Here is a 25,000-nt window from a genome sequence, read left to right as displayed (position 1 = left end):
TCTGTAAAGGGAAAAAATGCCTTACAGGCAACCAAAGAAATATGCGCAGTTTACAGTGACGTTTCTTTGTCCAAAAGAACTGTACAGAAGTGGTTTGCAAGTTTCCGAGCTGGAGATTGTATCCTTATTGATAAAGAGTGATCAGGCAGACCATTCACTACCGATGATGACCAAATGAAGTCATTAATTGAGAATAACCCACATTGCACAACCCGAGAATTGGCAGAAAGCCTCAACCTATCAAAATCTGTCATTCATGAGCACCTGGTAAATCTTGGGTACACAAATCACTACGATGTTTTGGTACCAAATGAGTTGAGTGAGAAGAACCTTCTGGATTGCATTTCTATCTGTGATTTGCTTTATAAATGGAATGAAAGTGCACCTTTTTTAAAGCAAATTGTGACAGGTGATAAGAAATGGATTATCTACCGAAATGTTCAGAGAAAGTGATCCTGGAGTAAGTGACATGAGCCACCCTTAGCAACCCCAAAAGTGGGTCTTCACCCTAAAAAAGTCTTGCTTTGTGTCTGGTGGGATTGGAATGGAATTCTGTACTATGAACTTCTCCCAAGTAACCAGACAATTACTCAACCAGACATTTAATAATTACCTCACTGGCGATTGCACAACCTAAAATTCCTAGGTTCCATAAGGTTTGCGCAGCACCTCAACCCTCTTTCCACCCGACTGGTATGGTCCTGAGAGCATTGATATTATTTTATATTTAATTTATTCAATCCAAAATGAATTAGGTATAAAGTAATATCAATTGTATAAAAGAAGATAACCACATAAATAATGATACGATTATACGGATGAAGCAATTGTCCATTGCTAGACAGGATGGAGATGTGAGCATGTGCTTGGATGGCACTCCGTCAGTTATGATGACGAGGGTTCCAATTGAACTGATCAACAGATCAGCCTGCTCATGAAATTAATGTGCAAGTGGTTGAGTACTCCACAGACCCTTAACATAGTTCTTAGGGAGATTCATTGCGGCACAATGTGACAAGGCTGGCCCTTTAAAATACAGGTACAACTCATTTTTGCCAGTTGAGTGGACTCGAACAATTTGAAATAGAGTGTCTTGTTCAAGGACACAACTAGCTGCTGGGTATTGAACTCCCAACCTTACGATCACGGACCAAATACCCTAAGCACTAAGCCACATGCCGATACACACCTGTTGCAATGCAGTTATAATGTAAATAATATAATGAAAATAATGTCATGAATATTTTATTTTCTAAACAAAATAATAAGTTTGAAGTGAGATGATTCTGTGGCAGTATGAAATGATAACATAGTTTGGATTGGCAAAACTTACCAATCCACTTTTGTGTGGAATGATTTTATTAGAGTTAATACTAAACTGTGGAATAGATACAGCAGATGGTACTTTGATGATACAGAGATATAAAATGAAACTATATTTGAGAATAAGAATAAAAATAATATGAAATAAAAAGTGTGTAGATTAAAATGATAGAGAAGAGATTTGAATGCGGTATAAGGTTCAAATTTACTGTATGTTGGTTACATCATTTCTCTGGGTCTAGGACATGATTTAGAAGTGGTGAGTTTGCAAAGAAGTTGCTTCATTTGTACATAGAATGTGGTATGTTCTATTGCCTCTGTAGAATGCTTTTGTTGGGATCTTCCATGGAATGTTGTATCCTAAGGTGGTATAGAAGTACTTTATGTGGTAGTGATAGCTTGATAGATTAGCCATGTTCCTCTTAGAAAGGTTTCTAAATGAATGGAAATGTTGACAATATCTTTACTTAAAATCACTTGTAGCAAGCCCTATATAAGCTTTTGTAGAGGAGCTGGTTGTAAGAGTGCACTGTATATATATTTTTGTAGGCAATTCTAGTTAATGGAGTATGCTCTGGGATTACTACAATTGCAACTGGATCTATATATCTAGTTTGAATTATATATAGATACTGTTTCTATGTTAATCCTTTCTATTTTGGTAGAATATAGTTAAATTAGAGGAGGTAATATTTTGAGGTAGATTAGGAAAAGTGAAGGTGTATATTTTAATAGTATATTAATTAAATATTGTATTTATGTTATTTAGGAAAGGGTTTGTGGAAAAGGGGAAGAAACTCTGGCTTTGCTACCTTCAACTTAAGGGGCAGATTATAGCATATTATATTTCTTGATGTATGTTTATGTCCATTCCTTTTGTAGATTCTATTATCTTTATTGATATCTTTGATATTCTCCATGGACTCACAGTTTTTTTTATGACAGATGTGTGTGTGTGTCTGTGTGTATAAACGTGTAAAGGAGTGAAATATGGAATAGATATAGACTGTAACTTATTTCTCTGCAAAGAAAGTGAAAAGAAAGACATATAAAATGTATTCGTGAGTAAAATAAAGGAAATTTGTAAAGTTAGTAATATAGTTAATATAAATAGTGAAAATAATGTTACTTATGTTTAGGAAGCTATAATTGCAAGTTTTTCAATGTCTTTTAAGCAAATAAGTAAAGACGTGAAGGTAAATGTCTAATCCTATTAGAAGTTATGGTATTAGAAGAAGTAAAATCCAATAAAATTGTGATGTCACTTCAGTACCAAGTGGGAGACAAGTAATCAAGTCACTAGCACACTATGTAGGAGGAGGAGGAGGAGGAAGGAAGAGATGAAGAAGAAGAAGAAGAAAATGAGAGAGTAAGAGTTAGAGAAAGTGCAAAGAGAAGAAGCAAATGTGTGAAAAGAAGAAAGACAAAGATATGTCTGGGTAGGAAAAGGGTGTAAAGCAGTGAAACGGGGTAAAGCAGTTGGCTGAGAAAAATATGTAAGGAATGGAATGTCGGAGGATGCAGGTTGCTGCTTAACAAGACATGGGTAAAAATGAAATAATTAATTTGATGCCATGAATCTGCAGAGTGGAAGAGATAGGTTGGGACGATCAGTGAGTAGCTTCTAATAATTAGAATAATTTATAGTGTTGTCTTAATGTTAATTCATACCATCATAGCGATCTGTCTTCAATTTCTTTGTGTATTTCTTTTTTTTACCCAAACTATTTTCACTTCAGACTTTAGGATGGTTTAAAATTAAAATTAAAATATCAATTTGTGCTATTTTAAGGTTAATTTAAGCCCACCCCATACCTGACTATCATAACCTTCCCACTGATTCTTGTTTACTGAAATGTTCTCTTATATGGTCTGCCAATGTCATGATTATCTTTTTACCTGGATGACTGAACAACGAGAATCAGCTGTAGAACAGGTGTTTAAATTGAGCCACATTGACATAATGCTTATCCCCCCCCCCTGCAATCTGGTTCCACACTGTCAGGGTGACTCATAAGCAACTGATGAAATGTTGCATGCTTGGTCAATAGAAAGTATTCCTCTTTCTTTCTGCATCAACATCCTTGCTCAAGAATAGATAATGGTTTAAGATGTTGTTAATGACTTCATGTTTGGAGAACATTAGTCGCTGATTTTCACTGTTCATCACTTAAAGGTTTTATTATTATGGTGTTGTACTGAGAAATATCTGTCTAGGAAATCTAAGAGCTTCCTGAATATAGTCACTAAAAGACAGTAAAATCAAATATAACATTGAATGGAGAGTGCTCAAGAAGCCCAAAGCATTTATTAATGGCAGCAAGACGTGCAAATTTGTTTGATTGAAAGGGTACATATTGTAAAACACCTTCAAGATCCTAAAGATCCTGAATTCCAAATATCAAAATTTTCACAAGATGCCCTCTCATGGGTAAGTACATACTAGAGAACTGGAAAGCTCAGTCTCCAGATTGCAAACCACAATTGGGAACTACTTTATTGTGAAAAGCAGTTTCCCTTATGTTCCAATGCTTCTTTTTTCACTTCCTGTCCTCCTTTTTGTTTTTCTCTTTTTAGCCCCCCCCCCTCACTTCTCTTTTAAACAGCTCCACAACCATTTCTAATTTCTTCTTTTATATTTTCTTCCTCTATCCTTTGCCTCTCTAAATTCCAGTTTGCTCACTTTTTACTTTCTATGAAGCATCAGGTTTATCACCTAAAGCCAGGCTACCTTCACTCATGCACCATTACTATTTTCATGCTGACTATTAGCTTATATACACAATCCGAAATTTATGGTCCTTTCTTTAGAATCAATCTTTAGAAAAATTTTCAGATCAATTTTGAAGTTCTTGTTTTCTTATCATAAATTGTACAAAGGAATTGATTATGGCCTCTGATTCTTACAGTTCTTCCAGATATTTTCATCTTCTGTGAGACTTGACAGAGCAACCATATTGGATAATTCATTTGTTATTAAGATAAGACAAATAATTGTAAGATTTTTTTCTTTGGGTCCTTCAAGGCCTGTTTCTTAGATGAAACCAGAGCATTGAACAATTGAACAAATGCATATGAAGTAATTGTGCTAAATATTTCACTTTTCACCAAAATTATGTTCCCTCAGTACTTGTTAACTTATATGCAAACACATGCACACACACACACACACACACACACACACACAGAGGCATTATAATGGACTGATTGAAGACAGGTACTATTGTTCTCAGGTGGTACCACACCTAAAGGAAGCAATGCACACACACACCCTCAACTGATCTCTTCATAGTTTCTTTATACCAATTTTATGCACAAAGCATCAGGTGATCAGAGGCTATAAGTAGAAAACGCTTGGCCAAGGTGTCACACTGTGGGACTGAACCTAAAACTCTATGATTGTGAAATAAACTGAACCAAACTGTTAGGTTTGTGCATATATATATGTGTGTATATATATATATATATATATATATATATATATATATATATATATTATATATATATATATATATACACACACACACACATGCATATATATAGCTATATGCATACATGCACACACACACACACACATGCAATAATGAGGTAAGAGAAATTACTCACAGTGGCTAGTGGTATATATTCAAACAACATAGACATGTACAGGTGTATCAAATATCATAGAACATAAATGTTTGATTCATTAAAATAATCCCTACCTGTAGAAGGTGTATCATAATTACCAAAATGGCAGTTAAGACCAACTCCATATGAGAGGGAGAACTAATCTTAAGAATCAAGTCTTCTCAAAAGCTGACTTGCCAGTCAGGAAAAGACATGCTTATTGCCTGGAACCATCTACACACACACACACACACACACACACACACACCACACACACACACACACACACACACACACACATGTATGGTAGTAGAGACAGTGAATCTTCCAACTGTACCAAGGAAACTATGTTTCAATTGGCTTTTTTTTTAAATTGCTGATAGTATCTGTAAGGTTGCAGCTCATGACAGATGTATTACAGTTTTGGGGCAATAAAATGAGGTTAGAAAACAGAACTGAAATAGACACCACTGGGAATCCGGTTCTATGCATCAACAATTCCACATTTACACTACTCTGGACTGGTGCTTTTTTTATCCCCCCCACAAAAGGATGAAAGGCCAAGCTGGTCTTAACAGGATTTGAATAGAGTGTCAGAACAAGTACCATGAGGTATTCTGTCCAACAGTCTAATGACTGCTAGTAAATATATGCACATAACTCAATGGTTAGAGCATCAGGCTCACAATCATGAGGTAGTGAGTTCAATTCCTGGACCGGGCTCTGTGTTGTGTTCTTGGGCAAGACTCTTTATTTCCCATCGCTCCAGTTTACTCAACTGTAGAAATGAGTTGCAATGTCACTAGGGCCAAGCTCTATCAACCATCGCCTTTCCCTGGGATAAAATCAGAGGAGAGGCTGGTATGCATGGGCAGTTGCTGGTCTTTCACAGATAAATCTGCCCAAACTTGTGCCTTGGAGGGGAACATTCTAGGTTCAATCCCATGGTCATTCATGACTGAAGGGGCTCTTACCCATTTTTATGATAAAATGGTACAATACACATACATAAACACACACAGGTACATACATGCACACATATAAATCTATAATGTATATATAATACACCTACACACACACATATAATAGGCAACTACAGGGGTTTCAAATTGATTGAACAGATTATGAAAGAAATGAAAGGTAATTATAGCATAATTGATTAGGAACAGAATAATCCCAAATTGGATACAGCCCATCAGTTTTGAGAGAGAGAGAGAGAGAGAGAGAGAGAGAGAGAGAGAGAGAGAGAGAGAGAGAGAGAGAGAGAGAGAGAGAGAGAGAGCACAGCTTGGAGTAATCCTTAATCCTGTATGTCTGGCATCTGTTGCATTGAGACCCTTGACAGGGTTTCAGATTCTCTTGTATTGTGGTCACTAAGAAAACTGGGGATAAATAACTGGCTTGTGAGGGTCATACAAACCCTGTCCACCAGTGCACTTAACAAGGTGTGAGCAATGAATTTAGCATCAGGTAAGGGTCTATCAGGGTACAGCTATCTGTTTTCTGTTCATGGAAGTTCTCCAAGCTAAAACATATAAGTTTCAAACTGGCTGTTTGTTGGAATTCCTGTATGCTGATGATAACTGAATTCATAATGGATTTAGGGGGAGAAAAAAGAAATCCAAATATGGAAACAAAACTTTGGATTGAAGTAAATGTGGCAAAGATACAAGTTTTAATGAGTAATAAAGAAGAGAAGATCTTGCAGTCATTTAGGAAATGGCCATACTCAGTATGTAGGAAGTGAATAGGTAGAAATTCTGTATGATGTTACCAGTATAAAATATGGAAGCACAAGATTTTATAGTGGGTTTAGAGAACTGACAGAGAAGGAAGGATTCATTTGTATCAGATGCAGACGAGATGTTAGCAGTAAGAAAATACATGAAATAAATGATTTCAAATGTTTAGTAGTTGATTGGTTTTTGTTGCCAAGGTGATCTACTTAGTAGCAAAAGTGGGTGTACCAAAAGCTTAGTAGCTAAGTCAAGAAGGAAGAAGAAAAGTTCAGAGAGCTGTTACTTCTGCTGGTAATAAAGAGTTTCTCTGAGAGTAAAGAGAATATTGTAAGGCTGCTGGTGTGCAAACTGGCAGCAAGATGAGGGCCTTAAATGCGAAAGATTTGTGATAGCTAGAAAGCAATGAAGCAAGCATGCTCTGCTGGATGTGTAATATTAGTGTGCATAAACGAGGAAGCAAAATAAGGCAAAGCTGAGTATAAGAGGCATCAGATGTTGGGCATTTGATGTGTATGAAGAATGTCAGTTATATTAAAAATCCCTGAGTGTTTGGAGTAGATGAAACTTATGAAAGTAGACCTAAGACGACTTGGAACAAAGTGGTAAAGTATAATCTCAAGATACTGAACCTCACAAAAGGGTTGACAAAGAACCACAATAAGTGGTAAGACATGGTACTAGTGATGATCCACCAATATGTGTAAAGCATAGCAAAACAGTCGTTAAAATGGTGGTGGTAATGGCTGTTGGGCAGTATAATATATCTAAACTTGGGTTTCTCTTTTATTATATTATATCCTAATAACCCTATCTACAGCCTTTTTCATTACTCTCTCAAATATCACTCACAAGCAGTATAACTTGGCTTTGCCCGGGATTAAGTTAGGATTATTAAGCTAATCGAGTTCTTATTTCAAACCAAAGTAACATCGACGTCAAATTTGGGTGAAATCCGTTGAAATTGGTTTATATATATGTATATATATATACATATATATATGGACAACACACACACACACATACACACACGTATGTACGTACACCTATTGCATACATGTTTTTGTATGCATACATGTTCGTGTGTGTGTGTGTGTGTTGCCTACATATCAACAAAACACTTTTTTCCTCGATGGAAAAAAAGCAACAAAAATCTTAACGAAAACTTACTCATCGCTAGAAGGGGACTTAACTCCTGTTTGGAGAGATGGTAATTTCTCTGACTTGAAAATTGTTAAAAGCTTTGGTTGAAAATTTATTTTTACTGCTATTTGCTGGTGCCTCTGGGAAAAATAAGTTGATGAAAATACAGCTAGGGTCATGAATGTCCTCCTAAAATTGGAGCAACATGCGTGCTAATTTGTGGATGTGCATAAATTACATTCACGTACATGCATACACATCCTGCCTTTTATATATACAGATTCTCTTGCTTGTTCATTGCACTGCCTTACTCGTACAAAAAGGTAGGCTGTTGTACCTGTTTGTATGCAGTCTTCTGTACTATCACTCACTCTCTCTCTCTCTCTGTCATTATGACAACTGTGTAACAGAGAGAAGTTCGTTATCATTCTCTCATATCCCTCTTCAATGAAACCCACCACTCTGTTGTGCCATCACCCACCTTTATTGTCATCATTCACTCTCTCTCTCTCATACACACATTACACCTTCACCTCAAATTACTTCATTCATTGTTGATTTCTATTTCTTCCATCCCTTCCTGCCCTGTTTGCTCTGTCAAACAAATCACATTCACACATTTGCTATCTTTTTCATCTTCTCTGTTGCGTTTGTCTTGAAGCAGTAACATGGAATAGAGAAGGCTCTTTGGTCTTGCAGGAAGCAAAACAGCCTCAACGGGGTGTGTTCAAAGACTATCCAACTTTATTTCTCTGCTGACACTCTCCACATGCACAAATCCTCCATTAAAAAGGAATGCACTGATCCTGTGTTTATTCCCACTTTGTCACTAATTTCTGTGATCGTTACATGATAGGCTTCCATAACTATTTGCCAAACCTTCTCAATTGGTTCCTTGTTTCTGCTTGTGGATGGCCAATTTGGGTGCACCTCACTCTCCACTGAGGTGTGACCACGTTGGAAGTGGTTGTACCATCCCTGGATCTGAGTTTTGCCCAAAGGCCTTCTGAATCTTCTGCTCCAGCTTGGGCTTGAGTATCCCCAAGCTTTTGGCAAAACTTGATGCAATATCTCTGCTTGGTGCATTTGGCCATCTTGTATGAAAACAAAAATCTGACAAGCACCCACTACACGTCTAGGCATAACGGCCAGTAGCTGACGTGGCCTACCAGTGTGAAGATTTTCATGCCTGCACAGGAAGGGTTGTATCACCTTGCACCCAAAGAATTTTGCCCCCCATGCAGCATTAGTTTTGGTTGGAAAAAATAAAGTTGCATACTTTTTGAATGCCCCTCGTATAGTGCTGGTGCCAGGGTTAGAATGCATCCTCCCTGTAAAGAGACTGGCAAACAACAAAGAGCAGAGAAGAAGACCCTTTAGTTGTATAGAGGACATGACGATTACACTTGTGCTGGTGCTACAATAAAATGCACCCAGTATTGCCTGTAAAGCAGTAGAGGTTAAGACAAGCATCCAGCCATAGAAACCAATGCCATATAAGATGTCTGAATGTGGTGCCCCAACTTTTCTAAAAGAGCAGAATAACTCTGAACAGGAGCTGACTCTGACTGTAGCAACTCATTCAACCCGTGTCTTTATGGAAAATAGGCGTACATAAAATGGCACCATATAGCTACATGGGTGTGTGTGTGTGTGTGTGTGTGTGTGTGTGTTAAAATAAAAAGAAAAGAAAAGAGTAATGAACAAAGAGTTAAAACAAAACGAGAAAATGTTAATACATTACCATCATCTTCAGCTATACCTGAAAGTAGACCGAATGCATTATTCATTAGTTTTCAAGAAAAAAAAAAAAATTAAAAATTATGTGTGTATGTATATATATGTATATATATATATGTATATACTATCATTATAATTATTATTATAGAGTAAGTAAATATGACTAGTTTTCCATAACTTCAAGTTTCATGCTAAATTAAGCATTAATCAGATGGTTATGATTTGAGCAAAGGCTTTCTCTGGAATTGGGAGTATAACTTTGCTTTTATTCTATGGCAGAGTGCTGTCAATATCTGGTTGGGCATATGATGGCAAGCTGACAGAATTGTTAGCAAAGTGGTTATTCATTTTTACATTCTGAATTCGAATTCTGCCAAGCCAACTTTGCTTTTTTCCTTTTAAGGTTGATGAAATAAGTACCAGTTGGACACTGGGGTTGATTTAACCAACTGAGCTCCTCCCCCAAATCTGCTGGCCCTGTGCCAAAATTTGAAACTAATAACTGATTGGGTGTGAAAAAATATCAGTAGAGAAGAATATTTAACAGGCTTATATATATTATATTACACACACACACACAGAAGTGTACGTGTACATTGATACACACACACAAAATACACAGACTGACACACATATACACACAACTTCTGTGATGTGTGGTACTTCCTCTTCATTGTTTATTCAAACACACACACACACTTACACACGTGTATTTTTAAAGGAATATAACAGAGTCTAAGAAAATCAGAAATGGCTTGCATCAGTAAAAGTTATAATGAAAAGTTTATGACTTTGGATTAGTTTACATGCCATGGAGAAAAGAGGAAATCATTATAAAGGGACAACCTTGGAACTTCAGATCCCTTTTCTCTACACAACATACAAACTTATCTATGCACATGGTCATCTACTATATATGTATGTATATATATGGTGAACGTTTTATAAATGTATACCATTATCCTCATCCTTTTTATGTCTTCTCATTCAGTTAAAGCATTTCATGCTTAATTGAATGTGAAGGTCCAATTAAAGGAAATAACACACACATATATTTAAAACACTTATTTTTCAATAAGTGAAAAATAAAATGGGAAGTTGTTGACGAAGTGTGGTAGTCCTGATAGAGGTGATTTATTAATTTCTGTTGATCTGGAAGAGTTTATAAGGGAAAACCTGCAATGTGAAAATCTGATTATATTATATGTTAATTTAAATTTCTCATTCAATTACAATAGCTAGAAGAAGTCTTTTAATGTTGACATCTATTAAAGTTTTCAAAACTATTTTTTAAGTAATCATTTTGGATTAGTTTTCCCCAAAAGATGTTAAAATTATTAGTTGTATTGTTTAGTAACTCATATTTTTCCATGATAACTTCGATAAAAAGTTTGTGGTCATATTAATATCTTTTGAAATTTTCTTCAATCACCCTTATGGCTTGTATGTCATTATTGTTATTAATTAAACTTACTTTACCGAAATAGATGACTACCTTATTACAGTTTTGTGTTAGGGATTATTTTCAGTAAATGTGATTGAATCCAATGAGCCCTGAACAATTTTAACTTTATTAATTTTGACACAGAGAAAAGCAGATTAAACTGTGTAATGTTATATCTTATTGCACTGGAATAAAGCTACTCTCATAATGGACTCTTCTATTCTTTACAGCACTATTGTTATAAGGTTCTGTTTTATTAAATATTTCTTTATTTACCAAGGACTCTTTTGCATATGTTTTTGAAAATAAAAGGGTAAGAATTTTGATTTATGCACATAAATTTTCTTTCAGTTGTGGTTAGTATCTGTCTTTAAATTTAATGTTATATACACACACACACACACATATATATATATATACACACACCACACACATATATATATAAAGTAACAATGCTCACATTTGCAAATATCATGATTCTAATGTTGAAACCATTAAATAGATATTTCTTGTATTTATCTAATTTTGGCCACAAAGAGTAGTGCACAAATGCCAACCCATTGCCTTTACATTAACTGATATCTAATGTTTTGAATCTAGTATTTAAGATGTCTACAATGTACAGAGTAAAATACCATCATACTTCAGTGTTACCAGCCAAGACTAAAATAATGTTAAACTGACCAGAATTGTTTCTGCCAAGGCAGAATTATCAAATTCTGTATTTAGAGTGAATCATAATGAAGATAGTTTATAATTTGTAAATAACAGACAAACCAATAATATTTTTTCTATCTTATGAATTATTGTATGTTCATTTTATGCTTTTGCTTTCGGTCGTATCCAACAACTTCAGCAATGAATATCTCCATCATATACTCTAACAACAACAGCTAAACCTGTGGGATGAGATGGCATTCTGCCAATACTTCTTGGCACTTGATGAAAGTTCAGTTTCATAGGAGAAGCATTTCCACTCAGCATCTTGAACGTGGTGGACACCAACCGCATTCATCACTTGATATAATTCAAATATGTTGCTAACAATAAACTTTACTTTTTTTCACTTTTTAAGTGTTTTTGCAGGTGTGTTATTGGTTTCCGTGTTGGTAGTTTGGGTGTGTCTGTGTGTATGTTTGTTGTTTGTGTGTGTGTGTATGGGCTTGTAGTTCATGTATGTTTGTGATTTGTATGTGTGCATCTATGTGGTTTGAAGCTATGAATGTAGTTTGTGTGTGTGTGTGTGTGTGTGTATAAGTTGGTTGACTTCAGTTGACTTAGAATCTTATCTGTACTGAATTTTAGGTATTATTAGAGTGCTGATGTTGATGTTCCTTGTTGACTTTCTGACCTTTAACTCTGCACTTCTGAAGCCCTGTCGAATATAAAAATCCATCACTAGAAAAACCAAGTGATGGTTGTTGACAGGAAAAGCATCCAGCCATAAAGTATCACCTCAAAATCGGTTTCCTGTCCGAGCTGAGCTGGAAAACTTTATATATAGTCACTGCGAGGATATATTAACCTCTTAAAGGGATGATTTCATCCAAGTTACACTGGTTTAATATCTTTTATTGTTGAGAAATATCTCTTCAATATAAATAGGTATATTATAAATATCAAATATTATTAATAGGGGTCTTAATTAACAATATGTTAATTATATCCATTTAAACTCTCCATTTTTTTTACTTAATAATATATATATATTTGTAGAAAATAGAAATAAGTGGTTTTTGACTGCTATTTCTAAATTTTCGGTATGTGGCTAAGCAACCTGTTGCTTACCCTATTTATATATATATATATATATATATATATATATATATATATATATATATATATGTAAAGAACTTTTTGTAAAAGTTCCTACTGATAATATATTTCCATACCAAAAACTACTCGCTAATAATTGTTGATTTTAAAATTAATAATTATTTACCCTTATATTATTAATAATAAAATTTTTCACTCCCTTATGACAAATCACAGTTCTCTTTCTGAGGAACTATTTTTGTAACACACATGGTAATTTTGGAGGGAAAATACAAATTCATTTGTCTCTATGGATTTGGTTTGTGCTGACTATCTTCTGCTATATCTGGTGGCACGAGATCGGGATACAAGAGGTAGGTAAATAGCTTTTGCAAATCTATAATCTAATGGAATGCTGTGCTGAAGACGGGAATGAGTTATAATTCTAACCCAGAAATGCGTCCGTAACTGACCGAAGACTTTGTTTTCGTTATTTTTCCTTCTTTTTACATATGTGAGTTACATGTATATGTTATATGTGGAGTTATATTTGTAGAAAATAGAAATAAGCAGTTTTTGACTGCTATTTCTACATTTTCGGTATGTGGTTACCCTTTTTATATATATATAAATAAAAACATATACATACAAGGTATGATGGGTAAATTGTTGCTATTTTATATTTTTGACTTTGTGCATGCGCATTGTTTGTTTTTGATATATTGTCGACTACACAGTATAGTAGGGTCAGTTGGGCACCGTCTGTGAGAAAAACAACACCATGACACAATTCATTCTGCCAGAAATTTGGAAATGGCATGCTGTAGTGCTTGGCATATGTGCTGGAAGCTCCACTATGAACATTTCAGAGTGTTTGGGTGTCAATCTGAGGGCAATGCAGAGGATTCGGAAAGAGTTAGATGAGTCTAATGGTGATTATGAAGGTACAGCAGCTCAGAAAACTCACTCTGATCGTTCTGATAATAAAAGAACTCCTGAATTTGTTGGTGGGACCCAGGCCATGATTGATAATGATCCCTCCAAGTTAATCAGGTCCATTGCCAGGGACATGGGAGTGTCTGAGTTTCTTGCCAGGCAGGTAGTGTATGAAGACATTTGGTATTTCTAATAGATGAGAAAAGGGCCAATTTTTATCCCAAGCCTTTAAGGACAAGAGGAAAGACCATGCTATGAAGCTTTTGAATAGACACAAGCTCAGTGAAAATTTGGGATCACCCTATAACACTTTAACTTCTTACAACCAGCAAAGTGTAAACTAAGAAGTAAAACAATGAAAGTGGAAATACAAAAAGCAAACAAGTCAGATATTGGTTGGAGAATTATATTTGGCTTATTCAGAAATTGGTTGACAAGCAGTAAGAATAATTAACATTTTTTGAACTCCTTTAATCGTTTCGTAGTCCCATTATTCTGTCAAATGTCTTGCTTATTTATTCACATTGATTTGAATCAATCATGCATTATCTTATGGCTTCAAGATTTCAATGATGTGGTTGTTTATTTTTACAATGAGATTGTTAGGCAGGTGCAAGCAGCCAGATCCGGTCAATCTGAACATAAAACAAATTGAATATTTTGGGCCGGATGTGGTCAGTTTAAATGCTAAAGGGTTAAACTTTACACATTTTACATTCTGGATGTGCTTCTGGAACTAGAATCCTGCAACTTCATAAGGGCTTAAGACATTTAGGAAAATCATAATACATATATACAGACATGTTGTATGTGTATACACACATGCACACACACATACACGACCCATTGATGAAGCAAAGTATATTTTGTTGGACTAATGATTATGGATTAAATATTTTACTCTCTCTCAGACTTATCTATGAGTACTTTGCTCTAAGCGACAGGACATAATTTCATTTTGAACTTGTCACCCTCTGGAATAATTAATACATGCAGATTATGTCATTTTTCAGTGGAAGACATTACACATGTGATTAACAACTGCACAAGAATGCCATCAAGGTATTACCACCCTATGCGATATGACCCTAACACATAAACAATATACCATGAATTCCGGAAAAAAGACTGTCCTGGAATAAATGTAGAGAACCCCCTTATTATTGAACATGTACACAAACATCAACACAAAGAAAACTGGTGGAACATTCCCATCAAAACATCTGTAAGCATAACAGGCTGGATATTGTTGTTTGGGGATAGACAAGGACAAATATATGCCGTCAGAGGCTGTGATGTTGATATGAATATCTCTTTGAAAATAAAAGAGAAAGAGGATAACTATGGAGGACTGCTTTGAAACGTCCAGCTTTTATATCCAGATTACAAATTTACATTTGCAATGATAATAATTGGTGCACTTGGTTATGTAAGTAAATGCCTAACTGAAAGTCTGGATAAGTTTGGGTTTTCAGAAGAAGGAAACAACCAACTCACTCACATATTACAAATACAGTCTGTAAGTGGAACAGTAAAAATGTGCAAGATTTTTCTTAAGTTTAAAATGTGACATTGTTTTTGTTATTTACATTCTAACGATGGAGCTTTGTATCTTTGTTAGAAACCAGCTCTTTCCTCAGAGAAAGTCTTTAAATAATTAAAAACAGAAGAGAACACACCTATATAATTATATGCATAGATACATATATAATTGATCAAATTCAAGTGAATTGAGAGGCAGAATCTATTTATTCCATATGTTTACAACTGTTTCGTCATCCCTATTTAATTACATTGTCAATGCTAAAGTGCCTTACACACACAGAAGTATACATGTAGATGTACACATGTGTGGTTAGATAATGCGCAGGATTATTCTTCAGAACATCTTTGGGTATTAAACATTTAACTTTGTTGAAGAAAGTTGGGTCAACTCAATTTATACCATTGACATGATAGAGAAAAGAGAAACATTTCTCATTCGTAGCATGTCCATTTAGATTTCAGAAATACATATTATGAGAACATTTTAACTTGAGGTAAAGGAAATGAAAATAAATAAAATAAACCAAAATAAAGTAACCATAATTAATCAACCACTTGCTGACCAGATTTAGCCAGAAAATACCCCCACAAAGGGATAGGGAGTACAAAAAGGATAGGTCTTATGCACATATATACACAGATATACGCATACATGTACATACACACACACACACACACTGTATATATTAATGTAGATAGGTACAGACATAGCTGAGAACCTTTCTTCTCCTCCATGAAATTTACTTCTATAGCCCTGGACCTACCAATGCCTACTGAGTAGGTTTGGTTGAAGGAAACTGAAAGAAGCTCATCATATATCATCATCATTTAGTGTCTGTTTTCCATGCTGGCATTGGTTAGACAGTTTGACTAGAACTGGTAAGCAGGAATATGGAAGGAGGCTCCAGTCTGGTATGGGTTGGTTTCTATGGCTGGATACCCTTCATAACACCAACCACTCCAAGCATATAATGGGTGCCATGACTATCATTTCACTACACACACACACGTATATATATATATTATATATATATATATAATATATATATATATATATATATATATATATATATATATACACATATATACACTAGCTGACATACCCGGTAATTCCGAGGAAAGCGGGGCTTATCCCTTGGTTTCGTTTTCATAATTGTTTTACCAATCCAATAACAACAATACAAAGTATGTAGCCCTTAAAACGGTTTCTGTGCATTTACAGAGAATGCTGAACTGTCTTACACAGGATCTTGTTTTTAGGAATTCCCAATAAGTTATGAATGCCCAAATTGTGAAGTCAGTTATGTAATAACATTGAAATTAGTTACCCAATAGTAAGAATTCCAAAAGTAGCTCTGAAAAAGGCTTTAATGCTTTTCCAGGGTATATAGAACATAGGAGGAAATACTAGTAAGGTATGTATACTAAAATTGTGAAGCATGTTATGTAATAACAGGCCAATCAGGTATGAGATAATAACAATTCAAAGTAAATAACTCTGAAAAGGGCTTTTGTGTGTTACCAGAGAATAATACCCTCAGGGGCGCTAGTGTTGGTATATTCGTGAATAAGTCACTAATCAAAATAAGTGGATCTATTGTTTAGGAAAATACTATTTACTTGTTTAAGGGTTGTACTAGATAAATTGCAAAAATAACTCTAACAGTTCAAATACTAAGAAATAAGCATACAATTTCATTTTTACCAAATAATTTAGGAAAATGAATGGGTTAGTTCCCTTGGCTATATATAAGGATCTCTTCCAGGGGCCCTGGAAATTGAGCTCAAATAAGTGGATTAGAGCTTCATCACTCTTAGCAATAAAAGTTGATGACGAAATCTGTGACTTAATCTGTCGTTAAGATAATTAACAGAGATATAAATGCAACATTAAAAATGTATTTAATAAAAAAGCTCAAAGACACTGTATGGGATCTGGAAAATAATGATGAAACTGCAATATTTGATTGTGATGAGAAAAATCTGTGTTATTTTGAACTAAACTAAACAATCTATTATGTGGCAACAGCCATGTTGCTTTACTATTCCTGTAGGAATCACCAACCCCACCGGGAAAGACTATTATTTTAGCATTCAAAGGTAACTTTGGATAAAGTGAAGCTTGAGAATAAATAAGTGTGGTGCTAATGGATGCAGAAATAGTTTTTGCCAATATTGTGGTGCTAATAATACAAGAAACAGTAAAAACTAAACATCAACATTGCAAAAAACAAATATTCCAAATGGCTTTGTTTCTTACAGAAAATACTGCAATGTGTAGCAATGAATTTATTTTTGCCGATTCCATCACTAAACCACTCTAGTAATGTATAAACACAAACTTTTTATACAAAGATCTGTCAACTCAACTTTGGCAAAGTCGAATTTTTCAGACCTAAATTTACAGCGAAGGTCAACTTATACACCAAGACAACTTTGGAAGACAACAAATTTCATGTGAAAGGCAGCAGGATTTGGGAAGATAGTGATGGTGTTTGGGGTGATCGCTAGGGATTGTGACGTTATGCATCTATTCATCTTCCCACACTGCCTCAAACTCAATACAGAGGCATACATCAAGTGCCTGGAGGTAGCAATGCTGCCCTAGGTCAAGAGGGTGGTTGCTGGATGACACTATATCTGGCAACAGGACTCTGCACCATGCCACACAACCAGGAGAACCCAGTCATGGCTGTCAGACAATTTCTGTGACCAAGTCACCCCTAACATCTGGTCACCTAACTCCCCAAACTGCAACCCCCTTGATTATTATATGTGGGGCACCAACACAACTCCTTACAACATCAAAGATGAACTGAAGGCAAGGATTATGACAGCATTGACCAACTTAAACAAGGAGACCTTCCAGAAGAGTTTCAAGAGATTCCAAAGTCGTCTGAAGGCCATGTTTGAAGCCAATGGCGATTTTATTGAATAAATTTACTGTTTAGTATTTCAAGATATTTTTATGTAATTTTGGTAAATATATCTGTTAAAATGAGATGTCAGTGTTATCTTCATTTTTGTGTAATTCAGACAATAATTTATTCACTGCACCCTGTATGTATGTATATATATCATCATCATCATCATCATTTAGCATCCCCTTTCCATGCTGGCATGGGTTGGGTTCTGATACAATTCTTGCATTCAAACTTCTTGAACATCAAGGGTTAATTTGACCTGACACAAATAGCAATTGATTTCCCTTCAAAATGTACCCTATCATCTTTGAAAAAAGATAGGATGTTCAGGGCTGGAACACTTTTGAACAAAGCTTGCTCAGTCAGGATTGATCTGGGGCTAAGCAACAATAGCAATAGTAGCAACAATAAACAACAATAACAACACTTTCTAATTCTCTTTCATTTTCTCATATGAATACCTAACTATTTCATGACCCCACCAACTGCAATACCATCCATTCTCTTCCATTGTGAGCTAATCTTACGTTGGAGACTTCAATGTCCAAGATTCCATTTGGAACTGATCTCTTACTTAACCCACATGAGCCAACAAGAGGAACCCCCGATGCAGTTGCTCAATCTGCTGGAAATAGCAACCGAATATGCCCTCAGATTACACTCTGCCATATTTAAGAAAAAGATATATAAATTAAAAGGAAGGATAGTATTTGACATTGTAGTCCTTGATATATAGAAAAGAAAGGATGGTCATGGTTGAGATGTCTTTGATTATAAGCCAGCTTGATCACAGTTGACCTGGGGTTAAGCAACAATGTAACATTAATGACTTTTGTGTAAGCACAAGGTCACAACAACAGCAATGATAATAATAATAATAATAATAATTACAGTAATAACAATAACAATAATAATAATAATAATAATAATAATAATAATAATAATAATAATAATAATGGTTTCTGATTTAGGCACAAGGCCATTAATTTTGAGGGGTGGGGATTAGTAAATGTCACCAACTGCAGAAGTTGTGACGAGTAAGATACAAAAGAAAATAAGAAACAAGAAACAGTGGTGGGGGCTCACGTTGAATAAAACAGTGAGAGTTATTTCACAAAAGCAATAAAGACACATTAGTGATAGCAATATAAGAACAACAGATGTGTATCTATTCTAGAGACAAAGGCTAAAAATATCAGAAGGAGAAAACCGGAAAAAAAATAAATGATAAAATATCATCTCAATTTTCATCCAGAATGTCATCTAATCAGAAATGCTAGAAGAGGTAGACTATCTAAAGAGGGTTTCTGGTAGTAAAAGCTGTTAAACAAGTTCAGAATTTTGGTGAGAGTGTGCATGGGAAAGAAAAGAAGAAAAAATGCCACACAATCTATAACCTGTATTCTGTTTGGTGTAATATAAGAATGTTTAGTAGATGTAGTTTTTTAAAAATAAGATATACAGATGATTGGTTAATTGGGTAAAGTTTAATTAATTTGTAAAACAGGTTGTTTTACATGGTGATTCAGTCTATAAAAATAGCATCAGATTCTTTACGAAACTATACACTGCCACCTTAAGAAAATATAGTTCTTCGAGGGATCATAGAATGGTTTTCATCATTTGGCTTTTCATTAGGGTTAAACAACAATAACAACACATATGAGCCAAAGAAAGAGCATCTACTTGGCTGCTACTCTGTTATTTAAAATAGCAGCCAAATCTCCCTCTGTCTTAACTCTGACTGCAGAAATCAGATATATCCACTTAAAATTTCACTACACTTAACAGTGGAAGCAGTTTCATTTACCAATGTATTTTTAGTTAAAGAATGTCATGTTTGAATTTTTTTGTCTGTTGAAATGTCTCAAATTTAGTGAGGCTTGCAGAAAATACCAATTCTATTTTTGTAGATATTTAACATCATTACTAGAATAACCATAAAGTTGAATTTCCCAGTGAAAGGGTTAAGAATAAAGCACAAGGGGATAACTGTGGTGCTAGACAAAGTGTCACAATAAAAAAAACCCACACAGGCTGGTCACTGTTAGAATAATTGATTAGAGTTGAAATGGGTTAAATAACAGTTTGTGATAAAGGGTTCAAAGCTCTGTGACAACCTTGTGGAAGAGAATTGTAATATCAGTGGATTTCTGAAATTTCTTGCTAAGCTATGAAACTTAAAATGGTAAATGCTAACTTTTGAAATTCAGCAGCTTCTTTATCAATGCCTCTTTATGAAGTAAATGGGTGAGCCTCTACATGGTCATACTGGAGAAAACATGCAGATCTCCACCAGATCATAATCCACTGTTTAAAAAGAAGGGCAGATTATGTGGTGTAGTCTTAGACACCCCCATAATGACCGGATGATTATGGCTTAACCCTTTTGTTACAGGTTTGCTCAGTCAGAGTTGACTTGGGACTAAAAAACAATAATATTCCCCCTTATTTTACATATAGGTATCTACATTTATTCCTCCATCTACATATACACACATACACACATACACACATACACACTCGTGTATGCACATGCACACACAATCATTTAAATAAGTGGTGCAGTAATGCTACTATTCAGAAGAAAGCATTGTGGAAAAACGCAGGAAGAAATGCCATTTGGAATCTAACTAGAGAAGAAGAACAAAACCATATCAGAGATAATTTATTTGGAAATTTAGATTTTGTAAAGTTTTTATAGTTCTACACTTTAGTTGTTAAAAATAGAAACACACACACACACACACACACACACACACACACACACACACACACACTCACACACACAGACTATTACTTTTGCAAAAAATATTGCCTTAAAATTTTAATGCATCCCCAACTCATTTTTGCAGAAAATAATCTAAAAAGGTATCTGAGTGATTAAATTAATTGATGTAAAATTCCTAATTAGTTTCTTTCATATTTTGTTTGTATAACATGATTGTGAAACATTAATGGAGATCTATTTACATAAATCACAATGGTTTATTATAATCTTTATCATTCTAGACTTTTTCATGCTGCTATGAATGAGACAAGGTTATAATTTAGCAAACTGCTATTCAGTTTCTTTTGTGAGCACAATATTTTGAAATCTCACCCATCACCACTGCTATTTTCAATGATTTTCCTCGGCAATAAGTACATTAGATAATAAATAGATTTTAAAATCCTAGGCTGTCTTCAAAAGTAATGATGATGATGATGATTATTATTATTATTATTATTATTATTATTATTATTATTATTATTATTATTATTATTATTATTGTGTTCTCATGGTGGCTCAATTGGTAGCACATAGTAATCCTTATCCTTAGGTTGTTGGTTCAAACCCATGCCATGTGAACTAAATTAGCTAACAAGGCAGTGAGCTGGCTGAATTGTTACTGAACTGGGTAAAATGCTTAGTAATATTGCATCCATTTTTATGTTCTGAGTTCAAATTCTACTGAGGTTGACTTTACTGTTAAAATTTTCAGGATTGATAAAATAAGTACCAGTTGAGCGTTGGGGTCAATGTAATCGAAACTTATCTCTCCTCAAAATTGCTGGCCTTGTTTCAGAAATGGAAACCATTATTATTATTATTATCATCATCATCATCATCATCATCATTATCATTATTATTATCATTATTATTATTATCACTATTATTATTATTATTTTCATTATTATTATTATCGTTATTATTATTATTATTATCATCATTATTATTATCATCATTATTATTATTATTATTATTATCATTATTATTATCATCATATTATTATCATCATTATTATTATTATATTATTATTATCATCATTATTATTATTATTATTATTATTATTATTATTATTATTATAATAATTATTATTATTATTAAGGTGGTGAACTGGAAGAATTGCTAGCTGCATTTCAACCAACTTTACATTGTGAGTTCAAATTCCACTGAGGCCAACTTTAACAGTTGAGCCCTGGGACCGATGTAATTGACTAGTTCCCTCCCAACAAATTTCAGGCCTTGTACCTATAGCAGAAATAATCATTATTATTATTATTATTATTATTATGGATTAGTCAGATGAGGTCAGAGTATGGCTTCTGACACTAATTGGGTGTGAGAAACTACAAAGCATTTGTTATTGATGGTCATACTGGAGGCCTGGTTTGCTTGTGACAATGTGAACTTCTTCAAGTACTCAAGAGCTAGGAGGTGCTTTTAAAGTTGTCGATGGATTACATTGACCCTATTCCTGCTTAGGGTATAATTCAATCAATCTCAGATGACTTTATTGGAATTTTCATAACTTGGTGACTGGCATCAGTTGCTAGTGGAGCACAAAGAGTACCATATGAGTGAGATCGTTGCCAGAGCAACCAGCTGGCTTTCATGCCAATGGCACGTTAAATACACCATTCAAGCGTGGTCGTTACCGCGTCACCTTACAAGCACTTGTGCTGGTGGCATGTGAAACATTCGAGTGAGGTCGTCGCCAGTGCCACTGGACTGGCTCCTGTGCAGGTGGCACGTAAAAAGCACCATTTGGGCATGGCCGTTGCCAGTACCACCAAACTGGCCCTTGTGCTTGTGATATGTAAAATCACCCATCTCAGTGTGGGTGACGTTAGGAAGGGCATCCAGCAGTAGAAACTCTGCCAGATCAGATTGGAGTCTGGTTCGCCAGACCTCAGTCAAATTGTCCAACCCATGCTAGCATGGAAAGCGGACATTAAATGATGATGATGATGTTGTCTGTGTCTGTAATTAGATGTTGAGCTGATTCAGTAGGCATAATCTAATTACACAGCTCATAACTTTTAATTCAAACCGTATCAAAAGAGTGATTTTAAGATATGCCAGGCTTTGTAGTTTTTGAAAAGGGAAATAACCTCCAAATATGAGGTCTGATTAAAAAGTATCATGACTGGTGTATAAAAAGAAAACCACAACACATAACAATTTAGCATTTCATCTCCTTTGAAGTAGTTCCCTTCTGATACCACACACCTTCTCCAGTGTCATTTCCACTGCTGGAAGCATTCCTGGAACTTCATTTTTGGCATCATGGGCAGCTGCCTCATCATGTTCTCTTTGATTTCCTTGATGCCTTGAAATCTTGTTCCTTTCAAGAAGTGAGATCTGGGGAATATGGTGTTTGTCAGATCAAGGGGTCGTTGTGTTTGGCCCAAAACTACTGCAACTGAAAGTAGCTCTGATACAAACTTGATAGACACATGTCTCATACACCAATCTTCAATGAGAATTTGCTGAACTGAACTGTAACTCGTGTTCACATCCTCCAACAACTCTCACACGATGATTCCATGATTCTTCTGAACAGCTGCACACACACCTGTGATGTTTTCATTAGTTTTGCTGGTTGTGGGTCTCTCAAAACATGTGTCACTGTCAATATTATAGCAGCCATCTTGGAAATATTTGAGCCACACATACTCCCGTGTCCGACTCATACACTCTTCTCCATACACTTTCTGCCACTTTGCTTAGATCTCTGTGAAGGTGTCACCAACCTTTTGGCAAAATTTGATGCAGATTCTCTGCTCAGTTTTCTCGGTGAGTCAACCACACACCACACACTTTACTTCTAAGCACTGCTATAAACAATGGAAGTGAGCAAGAACGTTATAACTTAGTGGCCATGTGTGACAGAGTTCAAGGGTGAAACTATGCCAAGTGGCTTCACTTTGAGCACTTTAGCTCTGTTACCATGACATCAGTCCCAGGACTTTTTGATCAGACCTTGCATGTCTCAACTAAAGCTTTGTAATGAATTAATCAGTTAAAAAAGTAATAACCTGTGTGAAGGAAACATAATCTAAATAGTTTACATCTAATATTAGTTTTATACAAGAGGTTACTGGATGGTATAAATTTCAATTTATTTTGAAAGATTACCAATATAATTTTACTATATGAATTAGGAGCTAAAAGGAAGCTTCTTCCTCTTATCTATTTATGGTAACTTGACCTACTAGTATTAGCAGCCAAATATTCTTAATATCACACACTATAATCTTAAAAAACAAAATGAAAGACTCTATTAATAATGTAGTTCTAAAAACACTATAACTTCTGAAAGGGTAGCCATGGCTGGAACAATTCATTCAGGACTAGCCTGATTACTAAACAGCATAAGAAACAAAAGCTACATGACTGACCATAGACTATGAATTGTTAAAAAATTATATATTATACTGTTAAGCAATATTTTATTTAAAAGATGTGTTTATTAATATTAATATTTTATGAAAACATTGTTTGGTGCTAAAACAACTAATTATCATTTGTGATAGAATCTTAAATACAATCTTTCTGAGTTGAACTTTGGTGAAGAGTCAAGTCCCACCAAAAGGAATAATCAAGAGGGTTCAGAGAGTTTGAGGGCAGGAGTATCTTTATTTATTTGTTTTGATATCAAAGGAATTTTATAAAGTTTTGAGAACATGTGAAGTAATTCATTTTTAGAATAATGATTCTTGAAGCACATCATATTCAGTTATAAAGAATAGAATGGAAATGTGGGGTTGAAAACCTGACATTTACATAATATTCTTCACAGCTGTTTGTGAGGTGCTTTGAGAACAGTTAATCTCAAATAAAGATTTATTTATCTACTTACAAATTTCATTAATTACTGTCATAACCTAACAGTGATTGTCATCTGAAATTCAACTGATTGTTATTCTAGTTCTAAGTGAAAGCTATCTGACTGCTACTTTCCCTCTCCATTGAATAAGGATGCTATGAGTTTTGCTCTTCTTTCGGTGTGCTGGATCAGTTGTTCTATACTTACAGAGTCTATAGTCATCAGTTTTGCCGTAATTAATGATGGCTTGCA

At 34.8% G+C, this 25,000-nt stretch overlaps 1 protein-coding gene across 1 annotated transcript in view; it reads right to left on the bottom strand.

Annotated features, from left to right (window-relative positions):
- Positions 1–25,000, bottom strand: part of LOC115217806 — a 549,517-nt gene that overhangs the window by 31,381 nt on the left and 493,136 nt on the right. Inside the window, exons 9-10 of the mRNA XM_029787489.2 lie at positions 24,956–25,000; positions 9,553–9,570 (exon numbers count right to left, since the gene is read on the bottom strand). The exon at positions 24,956–25,000 is cut by the window's right edge and continues 63 nt beyond it. Coding sequence (XP_029643349.2) covers positions 9,553–9,570; positions 24,956–25,000 — 63 coding nt within the window. The remainder of the gene's footprint in view (positions 1–9,552; positions 9,571–24,955) is intronic.

Source organism: Octopus sinensis, linkage group LG12 (genome assembly GCF_006345805.1).
Source record: "Octopus sinensis linkage group LG12, ASM634580v1, whole genome shotgun sequence".
In the NCBI taxonomy this organism is placed as follows: domain Eukaryota; kingdom Metazoa; phylum Mollusca; class Cephalopoda; order Octopoda; family Octopodidae; genus Octopus; species Octopus sinensis.
The sequence above is the reverse complement of the archived record's forward strand: the minus strand, read 5'-3'. Positions and strand labels throughout refer to the sequence as shown.